Here is a 23945-nt window from a genome sequence, read left to right on the forward strand (position 1 = left end):
GATAAAAGGGAGAAAAAATTTAGGGGGATTTTACTATTTCCTGATTCCTAGCAGCATTCAGGAAAATGTAATTCCTAGCAGCATTCAGGAAAATGATTCAGCAGCATTCAGGAAATGATGCTCCAGTTGAAATATGAGTACTCCAGCTATTTGGAAAGTGGTAGGAATTTTGATTTACAATACACTCTATTTGAAGACAAATGCTAGTTATAACTTTTAGAAAACAATCAAAGCTCCAATTGTCAAGGTATAGAGTACTACATAGTTAAGATTCAAGCACTTTGGCTAGACAAAAAAAAAATAATCGAAATTTTGAATGGTGATAATTTCCTTCGGTTATAAATTTTTCTAGTAACCCTCATAAGACGATTGTTATAAGACACTAATTCAAATTTGCTAGTTTCAGCTCAGACAGTGGTCAAACTTTTTATTAATAACAAAATTTCTTTAATGATAAAGGGCAATAGACGAATAAAATTCTACTTTTAGTAGTTAGGAAACAATTAAAACTTGTACTGTCCTTCAGGAAAAAACATAAAGTTAAACTGGAATGCTCTAGCTAGTTGAAAATTAGTCGGAAATTTGATAGGACATATATTTAGGAAACAAAAAAATTTATTTTTTGAATTTTATCTTTATATGTTGCTTTCTTGTAAATAAAATGTTAAACTATTACATTAAAACAATAGTTATAAATTTATAGATATTACTCAATAGTTATATTTAAAAGTAGTTTTTTTTTTATTTAAAAGTAGTTTTTTAGTTAAAAATTAATCTATTTAAATTATCATACTGAATATTTAAAGAAATTAAAAGTTTGAATTTTAAAATCCCTCCCAGAAAATATTTCAGACAGCATGTTACTGATGAGAGAGGAGGAATGAAAAGCACAAAAAACATTTTTATATAACCTTTGAACAGCTTCTTTCATGGGTATATAATTATTTCTGTTATTAGGGTGCATAGCCAAATCTCTCAACAAAAAATAAGTACCTTTTAAGTACTCTTTAAGCACTCAAAAAATATTTTTAAGCACCATATACATTAACAAAATGCAAAATAATTTTCAAAGACTTTACATGATCATGATGAAATACCTAACTAGTTTCTGACAAAGAACTCTTTTCTCGATTATATTAGCCATTAAAAATGATCAAGAGATTTTTTGGTTCGATTTCTGAAGGTGGAAAATGAAGCCTGAAATTGAGAATATCTTGCAAACAACAGCAGTGTTGCACATGAGAGTGCAATATTCTCACTGGGCCTAGCTCGGTAGATGCTGTACAGACTCGCAAGTATTTCACAAAATATGTAAAATGATTGGCACTTTCATATGTTATGGACCAACGGTATGCCGAAATGGATTGTTATTGAAGGAATAGTGAAAACGTTGAATAGAACAATTTGAAAAGCACGCTTTTGCATAATACCTGGGGAAAATCGAAATAGTAAAGAAAAAAAAAATCTAATTTTCAAAAAGGGAAAATTAAGCACTTTTTAAAAACGCTATGCACCATATCTATATATAACGAGTGAACTTCGAAAATTCCTTCCTTAAACCTTAATTTTAATAAAGCTTAATTTTCTTAATTTTTAACTAAGCAAGTTTTACTAATTGCAAAAACATTTTCTCCTGAGATATGCCTGGCTTTAAAGCCAATAAAAACTTATTTATGAATTAATCAAATGAAAAAAACAGATAACAATAAGAAAATAACCTTTAAAAACAATAAAATGTGTAATAGCTTCAACCAATGACTCCAGTCTTTTGATGACTTCTGAAGTCGGCACATCTCGCCAGAATTTGTCTACATCAATGTCAGCTGTTGATTTCGGTTGTTGAATATCGTCCGTACTCACTGCAGCATGGTGAGCAGAGAAAGTGCCCAAGCTTTCTTGCAGTTCACTGAGAAGTTCCCACACAGATGAGGCCTTGTCTTTTTAATACATCAATGAGTCAATAAATAAAAGAAAAAAAAGAAATAATTTTATTGAGTCCAAAACTTATTGATCTTCAATAGCAGTAATCAATTTTCTCAAATGCATTGCGTTCAGTAGCCTAAAGCATGAAAATAGTTGCCGAAAACTAGTAAAATAGCTGCCTAAATAAGAACAAAAATGTGACTAAAATTTCATTAAATGACTTAATTGCTATATACCATGATCATTTAGTCAAGTTTCATGTTGGCAAAAATGATCATTTCAATATAAACGTTAATGTTCTAGCACTAACTTTTTATATCAAAAAAATTAGTATACTTACAGACAATAAAATACTTTTAATTACTGGAAATCATTCAAAAAAATATTTTTTTATTAAAAAAAAACACACACACACTTTTTCTGTTTAATCAATAATTATTTTAGCAAATATATATATGTATACATATTGTGAAAAGTGATTATTCAAATTCAAAATTCACGCATCATAACGTTGTATTAAAAATTGGGTTTTTAAAATCATGCAGAATCTCGTAGCAATAACCGTTGAAAAGGCGATGGAGGAACAAAATAGAATCACTTGAAATCTGTGCAAATTGAGCACATTAAAAAGTGATGACTCAAATTGACAATTCAAAATTTTTTTACTTTTTGAGATTTTTTTTCTTTTTTGTGTTGAAAAGCTACCAAAGGCTGCAGGTTGTGAGCCCAATTTATACTAAAAAAAAAACATAGCTAGGCAGCACAGAACAACAGCACAGAAAAGTCTCCCAATAGTCTCCTTTTAAAGAAAATAGTTACTTTTTTTTAGCCTTTTCAGGCAAACAAAAGTTGCCATAGTCGCCTCAGGTTGAAAATAGTCTCATTTTAGTCTCCTGTGGCAACCAACTCTTCAAATGTTGAGAAAACTCATACATTTATAATTTTTTTTTTTAAATGTCTCAATATAGAAGTGCAGTAAAAATGGATAAAATTTAAAAAACAATATTTTTTTTAAAATTATATGTATGAAACATAAAAAACTTTATCTAAACAAAGGTAATGAGGGATAAAGGTAATAAGAGACTCGATTAAATATTATGTTACAATTATTGACACAATATTAAATTACATTAGTTACAATTTTTAATAACTGTAAAACAATATATTGCTTTTATATGTATAATGATAAAAGGGAAAACAATTCTAAAATAGTTGCTCAGAAATGTTTTTTTTAAAAAATAAAACAAGATAATTTTGATCAAAGAGTTGACGTACAGCTGACATAGTAATTTTTAGAGTGAAACACATACAAAGAAACGATTAAATCTGAAATGTACAGTTTTTTTTATACAATTGAATAACGTAATAGGCCTTCCCTCATAATTGAAAGAAAATGCTGAATTAATTTTCGTTTTCTAATTTTCAAATATCTATTTTAACCTACCACTAATGGGAGAATGCTCAATCGGTGGATGGAAACTGGGAGTCTCAGAAAATTCAAAAATAATCTGATAGATATGACATAAACATTTTCTCCAGCACATTAAACAGTGCGAATCAGCACCTAAAAGAATGAATAAATAATATAATCATAAATTCCGACGAGCTTTTGTGCTGCATTTAGATATGCAAATCCTAACTTATAAAAACAGATAAATGGTTGTTCTACATCAGTGTTTCCCAAACTTATGACTTTCGTGTACCTTTTCTAAGTTTTTCGTAACGCTGTGTACCACTAATAAAAAAATGAATGTATTTTCTACTATAAAAACATTGCACAAAAGTTAAAAATCACAACTGGCTGTTGACACCACTAATTATTAACTGTTAACTCTGCAAAAAAATAGCCAATAGAAAAATATGTAATTGCAACTTTTAATTACTAGCTTTGTTTTTAAATATAAGATTTTAATATTTCCGTTTCTTGCAAGATATTTCTTATAAGATCGCGTACCCCCGCTAAACTGTTCCCATACCCTTGGGGGTACGCGTATCACACTTTGGGAAACACTGTTCTACATGATCATATCTACCAACAATGGAGAAATAAGATAATGGAGATTTTACTAGCGACATTTTTTAGGTTAGGACCTAAAGTTTTCATACATTATGCATAGTCATGCAAGTCAAAAAGAACATTTAGCGAATACATTTATTCATTCTTACATTTAGCGAAGAAAAAAATATGTATATAAATTTTAATCTAAAGAAGATTTTTTTAAACCACTATTTATAATTACTTAAACTATTTTATTTTATAACCATCGTTGAACAGCAACACCATAGACCAGGGGTGGCGAACCTTTATACATCAACGTGCCATTTTTCTAAAATTTTTTTTTAATGAGGTCATAGACGTGCCGTCAAATAATTTTGACTTCGTGATTATAGGGAAAATAATAATACTGAACACTATCAACTCAAAACTCCTTATTTACATTGAAATAAAATACATTTTGCAATGTCTGAGTTATACGCATAATTCAACTTAAAGTAACATCAGTGTGACTTCTGTTGTTGCAGATTAGATGACAAATAACTTTTATTAGGTTGTAAGATGTTAGTTTAAGCAGGACTCTTAAATTATTTTTGCTAGTTATTTATTGTTAGCTTGTTTTTTATGGTTATTAATTGTTTTTTTAGCATTAATTGTTAATTTTTTTATTAATAATTACTTATTATTTTGTTTGTTTTTCCTGAATTTTAATTTAATTGTTACATATGCTTCAATTGTGATAGGTGGCGTGCCCAAAATATTGTGTCGCCATCCCTGCCATAAACTATTGTCATATTTTGTATTAGGAGTACAGTGCACCAAAAAAAAAAGGACCACAGTGAATAACTTTTGATTAAATGATTGGATTTGCACGTTCTAGGATTCCTTCTCAATAATTCGAGAACGTGAATTAATTAGTGCAGGCATTTTAAGTTACGAAATCAGACACAAAAACATACTTTATCCGAATAAACACATTTTTTGTGTGGACAGATTTCAATTTCTGACCCCCAAATAAACCTAGTAGCACAATCTAGGAAATATGGTGTTCATAGTTTAGTCAGGACAGTAATGCAAAGTTTGGACCCCTTAAATCTAATTTCACTTTTTGCGTATTTTTCCACTTCTTGAGATTTTTTTAAGCAAATTGAAAATTTCGCACACAATTATGAAATTCAAAATTCCAAAGATAATTTTGAAAAAAAAAAAATAATTTTAGTAAATATTTGTTATTATTTTATTTAAAAATCGTCGAAAAAATTTTGAATCAAAGTAAACAATTTTTTAACATCATTTTAAAGTATAAGATTTTAGATGGCAAAATACAAAGTTTTAACAAAATCGGTCCAATAGTTCCTGAGAAATCAAGTTTTAAATATGCTACTTCGTTAAAATTTGATTTCTCAGTTTCAAATCTTGTATTTTGCCATGAAAAATCACATTCTTTAAAATGATGTAAAAAGTTTTATACCTTACAATACAAAATTTTTTGCACGGAATTATCTTTAGACAAAAAAAAAATTATGTTTGTGAGTAAAATTTTTGTGATTAAAAAGTTCTCGAGATATGGGGAAATACATAAAAAGTAAAATTTACATTAAGGGGTAAAAAGTTTGGCGCCCTCTTCTGACCAAGCTATGGGGACCACATTTCCAAGATTGCGGCAATCCCTCCTACATTTTGGGGGTTTTAGAAATCCGAATCCGTTCAAAAAAGAGTATGTTTATTCAAAGAAAGTATGCTTTTGTTGATTTTGTAACTTAAAATAGAGTCTTCAAAAATTAATTAGCATATTTGTGGTTACCCCTTCAATTCATTTAGATTCAGTCCTAAAGATCCGATCATTAGTTTAAAAGTTACTCAGAGTGATCTTTTTTTCGGCACACTGCACAACTTAAAACTTTTAGTGTAAAAATAAATACTTATTTCGCAGTTTTTGATGTATGAAGCAACATAAGTGAGCCTGTAAACTCTTCTGTAAAATATGATCAAAAGTCAGCAATTAATTACAAAAAGACTTACCACATTCTTCGAGGCATTTTTTTTCCAAAGCAGTAAACAAATTCACAGAATTTGAAAGAGCATAAAAGTGTTTCCCATTTTTAGAGCTGAAACACAAATATTTATGTTAATTAACTACAAATTGATTTAATATTTTTATGTTCCATAAAATTCATTTGTATATTTATAATAAAGTAGAAAAACTATTTGCTACTGAAATTTTTAATGAACAAAAGAAACATGTAGATTATATTGTACACAAAACCTTTTTTTTTTTTTTTTTGTTTTTAATTATTTTAACAAAAAAGGAAATATTACAAAATAATAAATTAATAATTAAAAAATATTAAATAAAAAACTAATTATTTTATAATGATATAAAAATATTTACAAAGTGTATAGTTAGTTTCTTTTAATTTAAAAAAAAATGGAATTGTAATGCGGAAAAAGTTTTATTTCTTTAAAAACTTTTCTTTTCTTCAGTAGCCTATTTCTGAAAAACAACTGCTGTGCCTAGCCTTCGGGCAGAGTGACTACGATGAAAAGAGGTGTAAAGAGTTTAATTAACGCTGGAGGTTTTTGTGGTCTACCTCTCCATGTAACACAAATGAGGGTTGGCTCCATCAAAAAGTCATCCACGAAGGCAAATTTGTCCCAATACTCGATTCAGGAGTTCCCTTGTCTTCTGGATTGGGTTCAAAATGACAAGGATACGTAGTTGAACATTAGTAGTCGTAAACCCAAAATTGGGTCGGCTGTTCAACGACATTTATAAAAGAAAATAAAGTTAAAAATCTTATGTTCTTTAACAACACTTTTTAGTTCAGAAAGAAAAATTTAATTTGATGCACAGCAATTCAAGAAAGTACTAAAAATAATGAAATCTAAACTTTATATTAAGAAAAATATAGATCAAAAAACTTTTTAATCCTTTTAATTAGGACACTTTATGGCATTTTTTTCAAAAATATAGAAAAAATAGAAAATACAGGATAACTGTGAGGCCTGGTAAAGGCATGAAGCACATTTGATTGCTGACTGGTAAAAAGTGGTCTGTGGTTTTATGGAAGCACTGTATTTATTGCTAAACATTTGTATTGGTCATTTTAAACCATTGGTCACATTAACCATTTATCCACTTGTCTTACAGTTTTTTTCCAGTATCTTTTGATGTCGTACAAAAAATATGCATCTTCTAGAAAAATACAAAACCTGGTACCCTACCACGAGCTCCCTGGAATGTATTTAGTGATCTATCCCCATACAGAACTGAGAAACAAAATCTTGCATTTCACTTATTTAAAATAAATGTGCATTATTTAAGAATTTATTTAACCTATTAGTTGCGGCTAGGAGAAAAAATTTTCCTCTGGTTACGGCGCATTTTTGCAGAAATTCCCCCCCCCCCACTTAGTCAGTGGGAGGTAACTACTTAGGCCAGCTATGAATAGGAAACATTTTGTTGTAATTTGTATGCCACGTTTCTTGGAGGCAGAAGTTGCAGGGTTGTAGTGTGCATTGTTATCGGCGGATATTTCGGCATAGTTATGCATACTTTGGCATTTTTTAGCGATGTTTAACACATTATAAGAAAATGTTAAAATATAGCTTATAATTAGTTTTGCATAATAGAATGATATTTTCTCCTATGCAAAGCAAGCATTCATTAAAAAATTATTTAAAAATAAAACATGTATTTTATTGTATCAGAAAAATTGTTAATAAACTGTTACAAAAGAAATTTATTTTTTTCTAATAGATTATTTTTTGAAGTTTTATTCTCATCTTAAAATCATAAACACATTAATTATAATAAATAATTTTAAAAAGCAAATTTTTGAAACTTCTAACGATGAACGTTGTAACGTTTCTACATTTTTGAAGATTATTTCATCTGTTAAAAATATAGCAAATGTAGAGTCTCGTCTATTTCATTTTCGCAAAATTGAAACATAAATATTCTTTAACCCACTGGCGGTTAAGGAAATGGGCAAAATTGGGAGAACGTTTCTCCCCTACACACAGTTCACCTATCCATTAACATGGAAAAACCGGTTTTGCTATGCAGAAAAGAGTGCAGGTTAAAATGCGACTTTTTACGTTAGTGGGTTAAATCAAAAATTTTTCGAGTACTTTTTGCCTTCATTTCTTTCTTAACTACATAAAAGTTAGGCGCGCATATTCAATAGAAATTCATTAAGATTTCACAAGAATATTTTATATAAACGTTATTAGAATTACAAAAAAATAATGTTAAAAGCACTGAAAATATTAAAGAATATGTTTTAAATATGTTCAAAGAAGAAAAATTACCATTGTTTATCTTTTTTACAACACATATATAACACAATAAAATAATTGCCACGTTTCTATTCAGCTTATATTTCAGCCCTATATTGAAAGGAAAAAAATCCATTTCATTTTGAAATTTAGTTTTGAAATATTAGTTAATTTAATAAAATAATAAATGCAAAATAATATTAAGTAACAGTATTAGTTATCAGTGAAATTTTAAACTGATAGGTTACGTTAATACTTTCCTTATTTTTTTATAATTCAAAAAAGAAAATTCTTTTAAATTTCTTACTTATTTTAATTTTTGTTAGAAGTAGGAAAGGTTTTATACAAAAAAAAGTATCCGCTGAGTTGAAGTATTTCTCGATTGCCATATGTATATGAAACTTTTTAAGTCATCAATTGTTGTCAGACGCATCCATACAAGTTCTATTGACAAACATACATGACATGATTGTAAAACATACATTTCCTTTGGTCAAGGAGTGGTCTTTCTTCAGGTCTTTGGAATAACTATTGTTAAGAATTTTAAAAATGACAGGCACCAAAATATATGATAAATAGGAGGACCACCGAAAACATATTCTGACCGCTAAAACAACAACAAAAAGCAGGAAATGGCACTTTGCCTGCTGTGGAAGAGGCAGAAATATTTCGGTTATCTGTAGAGAGGGAATAACAATTTATTTTGTGCTTAATAAGTTACATTATGACAAACTCTAAAGCTCTCAATGGAAAGATTTTGTCGGAACTTGAAAGAAGTCTCTGAGAACTTGAAGCAAGAGGCGGGAACGATACCTTTCTAAAATAGTTCAGTAATTTATCATCTATACATAATAATAAACGCGGCTGTGTGTGTGTCTGTCTGTAATCACAATATATCGACCCAGAAGCCTCGCCCAGGCACGAAACTCGGCACATAACTGTGCTTTGACATAATGAAGAAGTATTTTTTTTCTTTTTCAAAAATTTGGATTACTAGTTTTTTAGTTATCAGTCATTTTGTAAGAAAATCTGTGCTTTTTCGTCTTCAAAGAGCCATATTCAAAAAAACTATTAAAAAATGCATATACTTTTCTAAACTCTTATAAATGTATGCTAATGCGAGCCTTACAATTGAAATATTAGTTTTCGACAACTTAAACCAATAATATACGAAGGAATTAATAATTTAATTGTAAGGTTCGCATTAGTTTACATTTATCAAAGTGGAGAAAAGTGTAACTTTTGTATTAAAAATGTGGCAACATATTCGATACGTAAACAGAATGCTTTGCTTTGATATATTTGTCGCTGTTCATAATCGTTATAAGTTTTTCTTCTTCATTCCATGCTCTATTTTTTTTCTTAAGCGAAGACGATAATTTTTGTAGCGATATAGAAATAGAAATTGATACCATAAAAAATTATATAGAAATAGATACCATAAAAAATTATATAGAAATAGAAATTGATACCATAAAAAATTTATTCGTTTTCGTGTTCTTTTCATGTATTTAACATTTTAGTTTTTTTTTCTTAAGCGTTGTAGCTATATAATATATAAAATAGGAATTTAATTGTTTTTGAAGGAACGATCACACTTACCTTGGATCTCTTTGGTTTTTCTATTTTTTATTTTAACAGTTTTTATTAAATGTAATTAGTTATTTTCAGAAAGTTTCAGTTTGCAGGTAAGCACTCAGATTTTAATATTGAAGTTTCATGATTTGCTTTCATAGTAATTGTTGTTCTAAAGTATTCGTTGACTTCTTAAAAACCCGATTACTGACATGGCAGAACTGCCTTCCAAAAAACTTTGTATTTTGTCTAAGAAAAAGATATTAAGAGATTCTCAAAGAAGAAGAAGGGCGTCTGTGGAACGTCAAAGAAGGATGGAACATGACCGAATTTCGACAAGCAATTCTAGAGCCCAAGAAGTATCAGAGAAACGTCAAAGAAGGTTAGAAGAGGTTTTCAGCTATTGGCCAATGATGATTTCGAAAGCAACTTTTGCATGCTTTTACAATTTCTGAGGTCTTTTTTTTTAAAAAAAAAAAAAAAAAAAACAAGTCTCCACCTGATAGTTATATTATAGGTTAGTTTACCATAGGCCTTAGGTTACCATAGCAAAGTTACATCTTCAAACATCCTAGAAAGCTATAACACATCTGCAGCAGAACTGGATATGAAGACAAAATTGCAGGACAGGAACACTTTAATTGTCCACTAATCTTCAGATTTCCTGCTATGTTTTAAAAAACTTTATTTATGAAAACCCTTAGCGTGGCGGCTAGTGTTTGAATATTTGAAAAGCAGAAATTGATTCATTGCGACTAAACATCCTGTTCAAGGTCAAGCATTCAAAACCTTCTGATAGATGCTCTCTCCTCCTTTCACAAATATTTTTAAAAAATGTTTAGCTTTTCTACAGTATTTTTCTTTTTTCTTGGAATAAATTAATAATATAAATGCTATTTTTTTAACCCCCTGGCGCTTAAGGAAATGGGCAAAATTGGGAGAATGTTTCTCCCCTACACACAGTTTCCCTATCAGTTAACATGGGAAAACCGGTTTTGCCATGCAGAGAAGACTGCAGGTTAAAATGCGACTTTTTACGTGCAGAACCGTCAGTGGGTTAAAGAGAAAAAAAATTTTTTTTTTTCACGGTTTCAAAAGTTCGGTTTAATATAATTACCAATGAAGAAATTTACGCATGCTTTCATCTTTTTGTGCACGTTAGATTTAGGGTTTAATTAGATTTTCCTTTTAACACTATGAAACTGTATATTACTCACAGTAAAAAAAAGAACGATATTCTGCTTTAATAATATAATTATAATATTTTGCTTTTTTAATATTAACATAATTAAAAATCTTAGAAGATAACTATTTTAGAAAGGGTCAACATAAATTATTTTAGACCTTAAAATTTTTATAAAATTAAGTTAAAATTCTGATATTTATAGGTTTTAAATAATTTTACTAAAATTTTAAGACAAACAAATAAAATATTAAAAAATATTTTGAAATATCAAAATGTGGAATTTTTTAATACTGTAAAATAATTTTTAGTTCACAATACCAAATATTTTACCGATGACATACGTAATAATTAACAATTTTACTTTAAATTATTTAGTTAAAATTTAATAATTTTATTTCTCCAGCAATGTCTTATCCGTTGGTATTCAGTATTTCCATTCGGTGATTTATTTATTTGCTTTACCAGACACAGAACGGTAAATTATGCAATGCTAAATTTCCCCTAAAACAAATTTTAACTTTTTCCATGATTTTTAAACAACTGTTTTTACAAAATTAAAAAACTGAGTATAAATATAAAGAGAGAGAGTAAATATTTATAGAACTTCTAAAAAATTCAGCTTATCTAAATTTATAATTTGTACATTTTTTTTCTTCTAATTAATGTGTAGAATTTCCAGACTGGTTTCGATTGAATATGATCATCTAAATTTGTAATATGAAAGCGGTACATTTTTAATAAACTTTATTTTTGAAACTTTGAAGTCATACATTTGAGATTAGCTGAGTATTTAAATATATTAAAAATTCATCATCACTATCAATTTCATTATTTTCTTCTTCCTTCTTACACTCAGATTCAAAATCCGCTTAGGTTTCAACATCGAAATCAAAGATTAACTTATCGATTTCTTCTTGAGTGAGTGGTCTCACTCTACGTGGCATTTTGAATTGAGAAAAATTCTTTCAATGAGAGAAGAATAATTCAATACCAAACAGAAGCAACAAATTAAAAAATAAAAAGTTCATAAAATTTTAATTAAAACATTATCAAAAGATTAAAAAAAAATAAAAACGTAACTAACAAATAAATTAATCAAAAAAAATATTAACTAGAATTTGCTAAATATCGTAGCTGAAAAAATCTCGAATGAAATGTAATTAGTACTACAAGGAAAATGAAAGACATTCTCATTCTTTAAAACTCGCCAACTAATAATAAAAGAGAAAAATCTTTCAGCCCATCTGAATCGAAAGCAAGCAGCGTTAAGTCTTTTTTTTAACAACAGGCCAAAATTACAGGGGGTTCTTGAAGAAATGACAGGTGCGATGGCGGTCTAGGAGAAAAGGGGGAAGAGAACCACTGGTACAACTGCTGATCCAGCGCCGCAATAAGAGGAGTTTTCCTACCGGTACATATGCTGTACCAGCCGCAAGCAAAGGGTTAAAAAAAATAATAAAACGTATTAAATAATACATCAGAAATATTTATTAATGAGAAAATGGTATTATTCTATGACTGATTAATACTTGATAAAGATGACAGTTTTTAATATAATATATATATTTTATAGATTAGGCAATAGTTCAAAGAATAGTTTAAAGTATTCTCTATTAATATTTTTTTAGTCTAATGAAATCAAGAAAAGAAAACAATAAATAGTCAAAAATATTATCTAAATAGTATAAGCTAATTTTATAATCTTATTAACTCATTCAGTTTCGTTTTATTCGTGCTAATGTTGCTACACTTAAAAAGAAAATCCCAAGTAAATTGTGTGATTGGTTAAAATTTAGCCGTACCCTTAGAACCAGTTAGCGAGGAATGTCCGATTCCAAGCGAGTGTTCACGGTACGGTTCTGATCCTTCATAGAACCAAACCCAGTTTTACTTTCTAGTCAAGAATCTCCATTCCATTTCCTGTGACTCATGGTAGGGCCCCTGACATTTAGTTAAATTGTTTACATATAACTGTAGCGAAAATGATTGTAAACCAAATTTATTAAATCAAAAATAAAAAGTAAGCATAAAATTTAAAATCACATTAAAAAAGAAATCTCACGCAAAAACAAGAGACATGTATGCCAATAATAGCTAGTATAATTACCTGCACAACTCATACGACACAGCTTTTAGCAAACAATGCAGAGCTTCCATAGGAGCATGGAGATTGTCAGCAATTTTCCTACAAGGCAAAAGTTAACTTGCATTACAAATGTTAAAAACCAAATGAATAAATTCTAAAAAGATTTGTTTCCACTTAAGAAGTCATTGACACACATAATTTCAAAAATATGAATGCATACCTGCCAACCACAATCCTCTGCAATTTTAAAAATTGCAGAACATTCACTACAAAATAACTTAAAATACAGGAGATTTTAAGAGGTTTAAATCTTTATTTAATTTATTTACTTCATTTTGTAACTTTATTTTAATACAAAATGTATGAAAATACAATGGAGTTTAACTTCAGTTTAATAAAAAAGAAAAAAATCCTAACATTGATCATTTCGAACTATTTACTCTTTTAATCATTTATTAAAAAACAAGACAAAGTTACATAAACAAAAAATCGCAAGCTTTTAAAATTAACCTAGTATTTTCAGGGTATCTGTTAGATTTTAGATTTTCAAATTCATAAGTTTCCATGAAAAATTCTTTTCATGACTTACCGAGGTTTTTATTTTCTCCACAAAAACAGAACAATGAATTAAAAAAATGCCTTATAATTAAATTAATTGAAATAATAAGTAAAACCAAAACTGTTATAGTCTGCATCTTCATATTTATTGATTTTAAATTGAAGCAGTAAAATAGCTGGAAAAAAAATACAAAAGCATATAATTAAATACTGTCAGATATATGTAGTTATTTAAAGCTGTTTTACTATTTTTTTTAAAATTAAGTGTAATATAAAAAGTCTAAATTAGAATTTTAAATAGGAAAAAAAATTTAAAAAAAGAAAAAAAAAGATAATTCTCTCTAGAAACGTGTTCATTTTTACACTTTGGTTCGATTTTTGAAAGAGCACCATAAATTTCAAAGAACATGATAAAAAACATTTTATATTTTAATAGAATATGACTATGAGTGGAGATTTTGCTACAAATTTAGATATTTCGAACATCAGAATACTGTGAAATTGGGAGGGGGTAAATTCCATTTTAAAAATTAGATTTTTCGGCAGCTTAAACCCATGACTTTCCATGATTTTTTTTAAAAAAAAGTAGTTAAAATCATGACATTTCATGCCAAATTTTGTTCAGTACCAAAATCCATTATTTTTCTTGACTTTCCAGGTGCTTGGATACCCTGTATTTTTGAATAAAACACGAAGTGATTTTTGATCGATGTAAGACTATAAATTAATATAAAATTAGATATAACAAATATTTCGGACATTTACCAGTGAAAGTAGACATTCTCTTGATTTCGGTTATTATATATATACAAAAAGAGATGAAAAAAAACTCTCACTTTTCCGAGGAATGACAAATGCAGCTGATTAACGAAGAAATACTCATCATCAATCCATTGTTTAGTAACTCCACTATCACACTACAATCCATTTTTAGAAACTGAAAGGAAGAAAACACAATTAAAACTGAATAAAGAAATGATTCAAATATAAAACAGCCTGTTGAGAAACAAGTTTTCTGAGAAAATTAAAACTGAATATTTGTTGCAAAAATAATGGAAATTAAGGGCCATCAAGGCTGCACCAAGGTTTTATGGGCACCAGAAGAAAATTTACTGCGAGCCTCTTCCTCAAAGCACAAAAAGCCTTATTCTCATATTTTATAGAATTTTTGAAGACCCTATATATAAAATTTTAGATTTTACATAGCCATAAGGAAATTATCTGCAACTTTTAACAGCTAATTAAACATTTAATTTTCCTAAGGAATTTTGGTCGAACCTAAGAATTCCTAGGACGATTATACCTCTCCCTCCCCTTGAGTATAACTTAGTGGACCATGGAAACATAAGTAAGAAAATTTACAATATGAAAATTGCATACAATTTGATTAGCACGCTTCATAAATATATAACATAAATATGTTAGGATTTTAAAAATAAACTTAAGCGAGGCTGACAAAAGCAAGAAAATCAATGCAACACCAATATCAAAAACGAAGCATGTGAATTTTATTTTATTGTAGAACATTTTGTAAGAAGTAGAAATTGGTTGTAGATGTATTTTAAATTCAGCATGATAAATGAAAGTGATTTTTATTTGTCTTTTCCAATTTTCAATTGCACTAAATCACATTTTCAATTAATTCATTTGAAATCCTGCTAGTTTAGATCCCGTTTGCTCGATTATTCCCCCAAAAAAATTTTAAAAAATAATATAAGCACTTAATTTACACAGAAAAAAGATTTTGACAGGGTATTCATTGGTAAAATGGTTGTTGCCTAATTTTTTTACCCTCTTTATTTGTAATATTCACCCAAATTAGGATTGAAAACGATCCAGTTTGAACTGTAGGTTGGAATCCTGGTTCTTAATTAAAACAATAAAAACAAAAATATCATTCAAATGAGGAAATTCTCTTTTATTCACAACTCAAGAAGTATTTATGGGATCTCTCTGGTCCTTAATCTTAAAAATGGTAACTAACTTAATAAACTCACCAACTTAATGCATAGTAAAATTATTAATGCAAGTGAAAAAAAGAATTTAAAAAAAAATATCAAACAGCATTGGTCGCCATAGCAACTTATGCACACTGTTTACTATTGCTCTTGAACATAGCTGAAAAGTGTGATGGTGCCAAATAAGGTGTGCACGCCATCAAAGCCAAAACACCCATTTTGCCAATGGATAAAAAGCATGGAAAAATTTTAATCACCTTAATCAGAAGTAATATTGCTTTCTCACACAAGGATGGTTCTAGATAAGAACTTGGAAGCACAGCAAGAAATGGTAGCCATGACATGGTCTGAAAATCTGATGCCTCCTTTGACAAAAACATATTACACCTGAAATCAAACAAAATTTCATATACAAAAGACACAATGTAAAAATGATTTGAACAACATAGTTTCTAAAATACTATTGCATGCTCTTGTAAAAGTTTGAAAAAATTATTACATCAGAAATACAGAATTATTTTATTCCACCTAAGGCTATGTACATTAAGGCTTAGGGCAAAAATATTATATAACATCTGACATACCTGGATCATGAAAAAATTCTAATTAAACCTGCATTTTTTTCCCTTTTATGCTCAATCAGGAATATAAACATTTAATAAAAAGTACCAAATGTTTTCAAAATTGCTCAATTATCTTTAAAGATATGACCAAAAACATGCAAATATTTTGTAACTCTCAACTTATAGTTAGCACTAATTGTTTTGAATATTTGAGATGACCCCTAGAAACCATTAAGACTGACACTTAGTTCGTGAAAATCTGATCATTAGAATAAAAGTTATTCCTGGTGATATCTTCATCATTGTATGCAATGTACATATAATTTACAGCCAAATAGAGTCAATTTATCAAGTGCTTTGTCATCACACTCTTCTGCATTTTTCTAAAAATTTAAATTATACTCTAATATAATTTAGCCCCGAATAACAAAACTTACAATATAACTTATATAGAGCAAATTATTTTCCTAATGTTCTACCGTTAACAAAAATTGTCCATATTGCTTTTGATGTTGGTAAACCAAAAATAACTAATTAGAAAATATACTAATATATCATTCTCAGGAAAAACAATAAAAAATAGTAAATAAAGACTTATCAAACTATTTACAATCAAAAAGACAAGAAAAAAAAATTCATAATAAATTACACAACTTACTCAATAACAGAGGATAGAGGAACACCAGAAATAAGAGAGAAACAAACATCAAATACTTTCTTATCAAATGTTCGAACATTAAGTTGATTTGCAAGCAAATGAAAACCTTTCATTTTCAGAAATGCATTTTTTGTGTCTTCATTGGCCTCAAACAGGTAGGCTTGAATGATCTAAAATTTAAAACTATGATAATAAAAACAGTAAAGTACATTAAGATCTGTAATGATATTTTTAACTGAATGCAAAAAAAAAGTCTAAATTAAAGTATGACAAGAAATAACTTACACACAATACAAAATTTTAATGCCAACTAAAATACCACAACCAAACTTTCAAATAAACATGAAAACATTATAATGTATAACATATTTACAAGATTTTAAAACTTAAATGCAGGGCTCTTAATGGGTAAACGAAGAAATCATCAAATTAAATCATCTATCATTGTTTTCTTTAAAAAAATCCTTGATATAAACTTATTTATTCTTTTTAAATTTGTTAATTAATATTTGTCAAATAAGACAAACATATTTGTATACAATAACATTTATAAATAATATTCTTCAGATATTGATTTTCTTAGTCTGAGTTCACAAGTAATGAAGATTTTATCAAAAGAAATATTGAAAAGAGAACATATGCAAGCTATTATACATCAAAATAGACTAATAAATTAAAATAGAGAGACAAAAAGCAGATAAGTCTGGCATGCAACTTTTATATTATATTTTTCCATTGCTTGTAAGTAAAATAATTTGTTGGTAATACCCATGTTTCAATTATACTCATTTAGTTAAGTGCTTTTAAAAGTTATAAACTTGTTCAATATGTTGTAAGAATATACCAATAATGAAAAAAAAATATTTGTTCTACCCAGAGAAATTTATAATTTTTAGAGAATAATTATTTTCAGAGAATAATTTTTTCCAATAACGCATTCTGATCGTAACTAATTTACTTTTCATTATCTAATTGGCTAGCTGCTTCCTCATTTTTAAAATTTTAAGATAATTCAGTTTTGACAAAAATAGCCATGATTAAGACATTAGTTTGTAATACTTTAAACATTTTATTTAAAAATATTAAGTTAGCTATAATATTGTTTTTAAATAATATATTTTTTATTTCATCAGAATTATTTCTATAATATTATTATTATTTAATAATATTAAGTTTTATTAGTACATTTTATTGGATGATTTGAGCGGTAGAAAATAAAATACAATTTAAATAAACAGGATGGCCACTCAAATCAGGTTTCAAATTTCCCTGATTTTTCCAGGCAAAAATCTTAAAAATTCCATGTCAGTGTGTTTTTTCCCCCCTCATTAAATGTAGACGGGTACAATAAAAGTGTCAATATTATAAAGCATTTTATTTAAAATGCGGTACAAGAGAAGTGCCAATATAATTAAGTATTTTAGTTAAACTGTATTTTTTTCTTTTTTTAATACATCATTTGGGCCGCATTGGCTCAGGGGATAGAGTGTTCGCCTTCCAATGAGGTGAACCAGGTTTGGATCTCTGCGATGGCTGATCGATATGAATTCACATCTGGCTTCCGCCGACCATAGTGCTGACGTAAAATATCCTCAGTGGTAGACAGGTCATGGATTAGAGTCCTTTTGCCATTAGGAAAGCCATGTTTTGCCATGAAAGAAAGGATCGAAGAAAAAAATTCTAACTTTTCTTTAAAATTCCCTAATTTTTCCAGGTTTTTTCAGTATAAAAAATTTTCAAGGTGGATGGCCACAATGATAAAACAAATCTTAGTTTTTGATTTTCGTTTTAAAAAATTATGATTTTTGTCAACTCTATTCGTGTGCCATAAGAAAGCCAAGAAAATGCACCTTACACAAGTCTTGAGTACCTTAGACTCGCTCAATTTACGGCGGTTGTATCGTAAATCGATGTAATTCTTCGACTGAAATTTCGACAGTTATTGATTTTGACATGGTTTTTAAAGATCTCAATATATTTCGAACAATATGGAAAATTCGAATCATGTATTTGAGTACTTATTTTTTTAAGGCAATGATTCTATGGAATTTTTCGCAGTTATTGTTATTGATTTCTCTGCAGATTTTAAATCCGAAATTATTTATACGATATTATTTACTACAGCAACTTAATCTCGAAACGAAACACGAATTTGAGAAGTCTGATTTGCATGATTTCGCCATCGATCTTTTTTACCGCAACTGATTTCATGATTTTTAATTTTTTTTTTGTGATGATAATTTACAAAATGCCAAGAAGTTTTAATTAGTGTGTTCCCCCCCCCCCCAAAAAAAAAATAAATGCAAGAATATCAACCATGATATTAGAAAAAAATAATAATTTTATGTTCAATTTAAAAAAATATAAGTTTTTTTTTCTTTTTTTGTAAAGAGAGCACTTTTGTTATTTTAAATTAGTAACAAAAAAGCTTGCTATTATTAAAAGTATCCTACAGAAAGATGTTAGTGCTAGGGAGTTTTGTCGCAGACAGCTCGAAAAAATTCTGCCACAGGGGTGGTGGAGCAGACTCATGATGGAAGGTGCACTCCTTGAGACCAAACAAGCATATCTTCCAGTATATAGAAATTTTAATGTTTGAAACAATTGCAATAAAACTTTCTCCAAGTTATTTCTTGACACTCAGAATATACTTTTAACAGCATGCACAGAATAAGTGAGCTGAACGAAATAAACAACTTACTTTAAGAGCAAAAGCACAAACTTCAGAATCAACTGCATTGGCAAGAACAATAAAAACTTCCAGTTGAATAATGCCTGATGGGTGCTGGATGTTTGTAGAATTACTCTTTAAAATGAAGCCATGTATCAATTGCAATAAGCCTTGAAAAGAAGAATTAAATTACATTAATGACTCAGTAATCTTTAAAATATATTTCATCTGTTAAGTGAGTTAGTTTAACATGTTTGTACATAGATGGCAGCAGTGTTGTCATAAATATAATCTCTTATCTGCAAATAAAATGTTAGTCCAGTTTCAGCCTTCAACTAGTTATGTTGCTTAATTTCATGTGACCTGCATGCTTTATAATTGGGTTAATTGCTCATGATCCATTTTACTTCTCATCTTTACAGTTTAAATACAACCATAGAAAATAGGTAATTACAACATTTTTCAGAAAAGGGACACACACACAAAAAAAATTCTATTTATGGGGCTGGAATAAAATATGTTTTCACATCAATTAATAGTTACTTTATTGCATTTTAGTGTAATGAGAACAATATCAATAAGCCTTAAAAATTAAAATATTAAGAATAGGTATATTTTTAAATTTAGGAAAAAAATTTGAATTTTCTAAAAGAAAAAAAATATTTGTTTTTCTTTAATAAGTTTAAATTATAGAAGGTTTTTAATCTTCTTTAAGGAAAAATTAGCATTTTTTTAATATTATTTAAAAAAAAAATAATTATGTGTAAATTCAAGTGGCAAATTAGAAGGCATGTAGGTAATTTATTTACATCACAATACAGCTGCACAATGGGCTATTTGCGAAGGTCTGAGAAACATCCCTGAGGATGATCCAAAGACCTGCCATTGCAATTTTGATCCTCTGCAGAGGGGATAGCTCCCCTGCTTTGGTAGACGGCTGCGCTGCAGAGGAAGTTGAGCCCTTTACAGTAGAACAGTATAATGAAGACCTATACCACATATCCTCCGTCACTACGCGGGTTGATCAAAGTGGCCACTCACCCTCTTACTGACAGCAGCCAGTGATGCTTGACTTCAGTGTTCTTTACAATCAGTCCACAGCGGGATGGCAAATTAGAAGAAAAAGAATCTTCCTCTGTCTTCTGGGTTCGAGCAAAATCATAAGAGCATTTCATGCAATAAGTCATTTTAATGGCTAATTCTTTTGAAAAAGAAGACTGGGTGTTACTTTATTTTATATCCATCGCTGAACAGCCGACCCAATTTTGGGTTTACAACTACTAATGTTCAACTCCGAAGCCTTGTAATTTTGAACCAATCCAAAAGACAAGAAATTCCTGGATCAGTACCCCCAGAGATATGATTTGTTATGGGAACATGGAGGACTTTGTAACTTGACAGATTTATCGTGCATCAGTCACCATTTACTACATTACTAGTCTTCGGCCAGCGTAGGAATCAAATCCACGAACTTCTGGACATGGCCCCAGTGCCCTACTAGGCAGGCTATCCCGGACTAAGACTGGGTTTTACAAGAAATTTAATTAATTAAGAATAAGAAGAAAAAGAATCTTCCTGTTGGTTTGAGCAAAATCATAACGGCATTTCCTGCAATAAGTAATTTTAATGGCTAATTACTCTGAAAAGAAAGAGTGCGTGTTACAAGAAATTCAATTAATCAAGATTTAGAAGAATAATAATCTTCCTCCATCTTCTTGGTTTGAGCAAAATCATAACAGCATTTCATGCAATAAGCAATTTTAATGACTAATTACTTTGAGACTGGGTATTACAAGAAATTCAATCAGATGAAGGAAACTAAGAACACCAACCTATACATATTGCAGATTTTTCTTTATTCTTGACTTCCAGTACACTCATTAAAATAGGAAACTCTTTTCCAATATCTTCCTCTATTGATTTTGAAAATTTTTCTTCAAGTGACGAAGTCTGATCACTGGATGTTTCCGGGTCTGAAGAAGTGATTTCTTCTTCTGTTAATAGAAGATCATCTGCTGATTTAACTTTGGGTAACTTCTTCTGAAATGGAACCACCTGTTCATTTGGAACAGATAATTGTCTTTTTGAAAGGAGACTTCTATTGTAAGAGGGAAAAGAAGGCTGCAGTGGATAAAAATCCGATGACGAATCTATGTACCATGTGCTGGAATCCACTTTCTTCTCGTAACCTGTTAACAAATAAATGAATAAAATAAATAATAATAATAATTTCTGAGACATATTATTATTAATTTCTCTTCTTATCAGTAAATTTCATTCAAGAAATAAACAATATAGACATCCTCGAATATAACTAGAATTTCAAACTTTTTAAACAAAGTAATAGTGACAGAAAAAATTACCATCGTGTTACATACCTGCCAACATTAGAGAGATAAAATAACGGAGACATTACACTTACATTTATAATATAAGCACTTACATTTAGGGAAGTAAAAAATATGTATATAAATCATAATCTTAAGAAGAAAACCACATTCTTAAATTTTCGCATTTAAAACCGCATTCTTTATAATTACTTAAACTATATTTTATTTTATAGCCATCGTTGAACAGCCTACCCAATGTTTTTGGCTTACAACTACTAAAGTTCAACTCAGTAGCAGTGTAATTTTGAACCCAATCCAGAAGACAAAGGAACTACTGGATCAAGTATTGGGAGAAATTTCGCCTTCGTGGAGGACTTTTTGATGGATCTAACCTACATTTGTGTTACATTGAATGGAAAACTTCCCACAGTTAGCCTGATGGCAAGGGGACTCTAACCCATGATTCATCTACCACTGAGGATATTTTACGTCAGCACTGTGGTTGGTGTAAGCCGGATGCAGAATTCGCATCGATCACAGTACAGCAATAGCACCATCTGTTGAGGAATAAATATGCTATCCATGGATATTTTATTGCCATTTTTTTAAAAATTTCTTCAACAAATATGGGGAAATTTTAGAATATACATAAACAGTATATAGTCGTAAAATACAGGAGTCTTCGTTAAAAAACAGAAGACTTGGCAGGTACAATGTTAACTCTTAAGAGTAGGAAAAATATTTCTAGTCTATTCAAAATATTGTATGTTAAACCCTTTTTTTTATAGCTTCACTTGCAAACTCAAGGAAAAGGAGTGCAAAATTTATGGCAGCACTTGAACCTAATGAATTTTTTTTGTAATTTTTTGAATAAAAAAAAATTAGAAACTTTGAATGATGAGTTTAAGTCACCCCTTTCTGACACGCTCAAAAATTTTTCAGTAGGATAATACAATGCATGAATTTTGAATTTGAATAATCATTTGATTACATGTTTTAATTGTGCCTATTTCATTGCAGATCCAAGTGAATTTACAATCGTTTTATCAACAGTTATCAGTGTTAATTACATGTCATTTTTTAAAAATATTTTTAATATGATATTATTATGAATTACACTTTTTAAGCTGCACAGTTAAATAATCACTTTTTGATGTCTCTTATTTTTGTTGATTCATCGTAAGCCAGAGTTCAATTTTTATAGTTTTCTTAGTTGTTATTGGTACACATTTCCACATGCTTTTGAAAATCTTGATACTTTTAATACAATATCATGATGATCCTCTAATACAAATATTCTAACTGGCTTTTAAATAATTACTTATTAGTATGTTTCATTTGCGTCAATGCCATTGTAAATTAAAATGTTATTTCGTTAATTCAGCAATTATTGCTACGCTCACTAGGGGTCTGTCCAGGCCAAATTTCCTACCGTTTAGCAGTACCTTCACAAATTCAACTTTGGGAAAAACACAAAATACTTTTTCTTAAAATTTTATTTTTGCATCCTGAACGAAGCGATAAATCCATACTTTTGTGTTGATTTTTTAATATAATTTTTCAATTTTTCACAAGTTTTGTCTAAATTTTCACAAAATAGAAATTTGAAAGTTTTGATGTATCTAATATGATATGCAAGTTTTGAATTGCACATTTAAATAATCCTTTTTTTCATGTTTAAGTTGTACGAAATTTATTGAAAATCATATTTTTTTGTTGCAATTAGTACCATACCTTTACATTTGGTATTTAAAAACCTAGTAATGTAATTGAATATCACAACACACTTAAGTTGAAAAGTGGAGAAATACATGAATTTTTAACTGTATACTGATAATAATTTTATTTTCTACATGCATACACATACTTTATTTTCAACATGTATTTTTAACATTCAACACATAGTTTAGAAAGTACTTCAAGAAATTTTTTATATTTTATATTCATAACACGTCTCACAATTCACGAGATATAAATTTCCTAGAGTTGAAGTATATACCCATTTAATGTTGAATTCTATTTTATTCCAAATTTTTCACACAAAAAAGCACTTAGACATGTTATCTGCTACATTTTAGATTTTCAAATTCATGACTTTCCGCGACTAATTCCAAGAATTTTCCATGACTTAAAGAAAGTTACCATTTTCTCCGACAAAAA

At 28.9% G+C, this 23945-nt stretch overlaps 1 protein-coding gene across 4 annotated transcripts in view; it reads right to left on the reverse strand.

Moving 5' to 3' along the window:
• The window catches only part of mv (lysosomal-trafficking regulator mauve), a 132028-nt gene that overhangs the window by 42278 nt on the left and 65805 nt on the right, over nucleotides 1–23945 (reverse strand). For all 4 annotated transcript variants that reach the window (XM_087158776.1, XM_087158775.1, XM_087158773.1 and 1 more), the window contains 9 exons: nucleotides 21288–21644; nucleotides 19486–19625; nucleotides 16785–16954; nucleotides 15821–15950; nucleotides 14442–14542; nucleotides 13069–13146; nucleotides 5942–6027; nucleotides 3368–3487; nucleotides 1719–1937 (listed from right to left, as the gene is read on the reverse strand). In XM_087158776.1, the coding sequence (XP_087014902.1) occupies nucleotides 1719–1937; nucleotides 3368–3487; nucleotides 5942–6027; nucleotides 13069–13146; nucleotides 14442–14542; nucleotides 15821–15950; nucleotides 16785–16954; nucleotides 19486–19625; nucleotides 21288–21644 (1401 nt within the window). The remainder of the gene's footprint in view (nucleotides 1–1718; nucleotides 1938–3367; nucleotides 3488–5941; nucleotides 6028–13068; nucleotides 13147–14441; nucleotides 14543–15820; nucleotides 15951–16784; nucleotides 16955–19485; nucleotides 19626–21287; nucleotides 21645–23945) is intronic.

This window comes from Parasteatoda tepidariorum, chromosome 3, assembly GCF_982258835.1.
Source record: "Parasteatoda tepidariorum strain Cologne lab strain chromosome 3, Ptep-v5.0, whole genome shotgun sequence".
Lineage (NCBI taxonomy): Eukaryota > Metazoa > Arthropoda > Arachnida > Araneae > Theridiidae > Parasteatoda > Parasteatoda tepidariorum.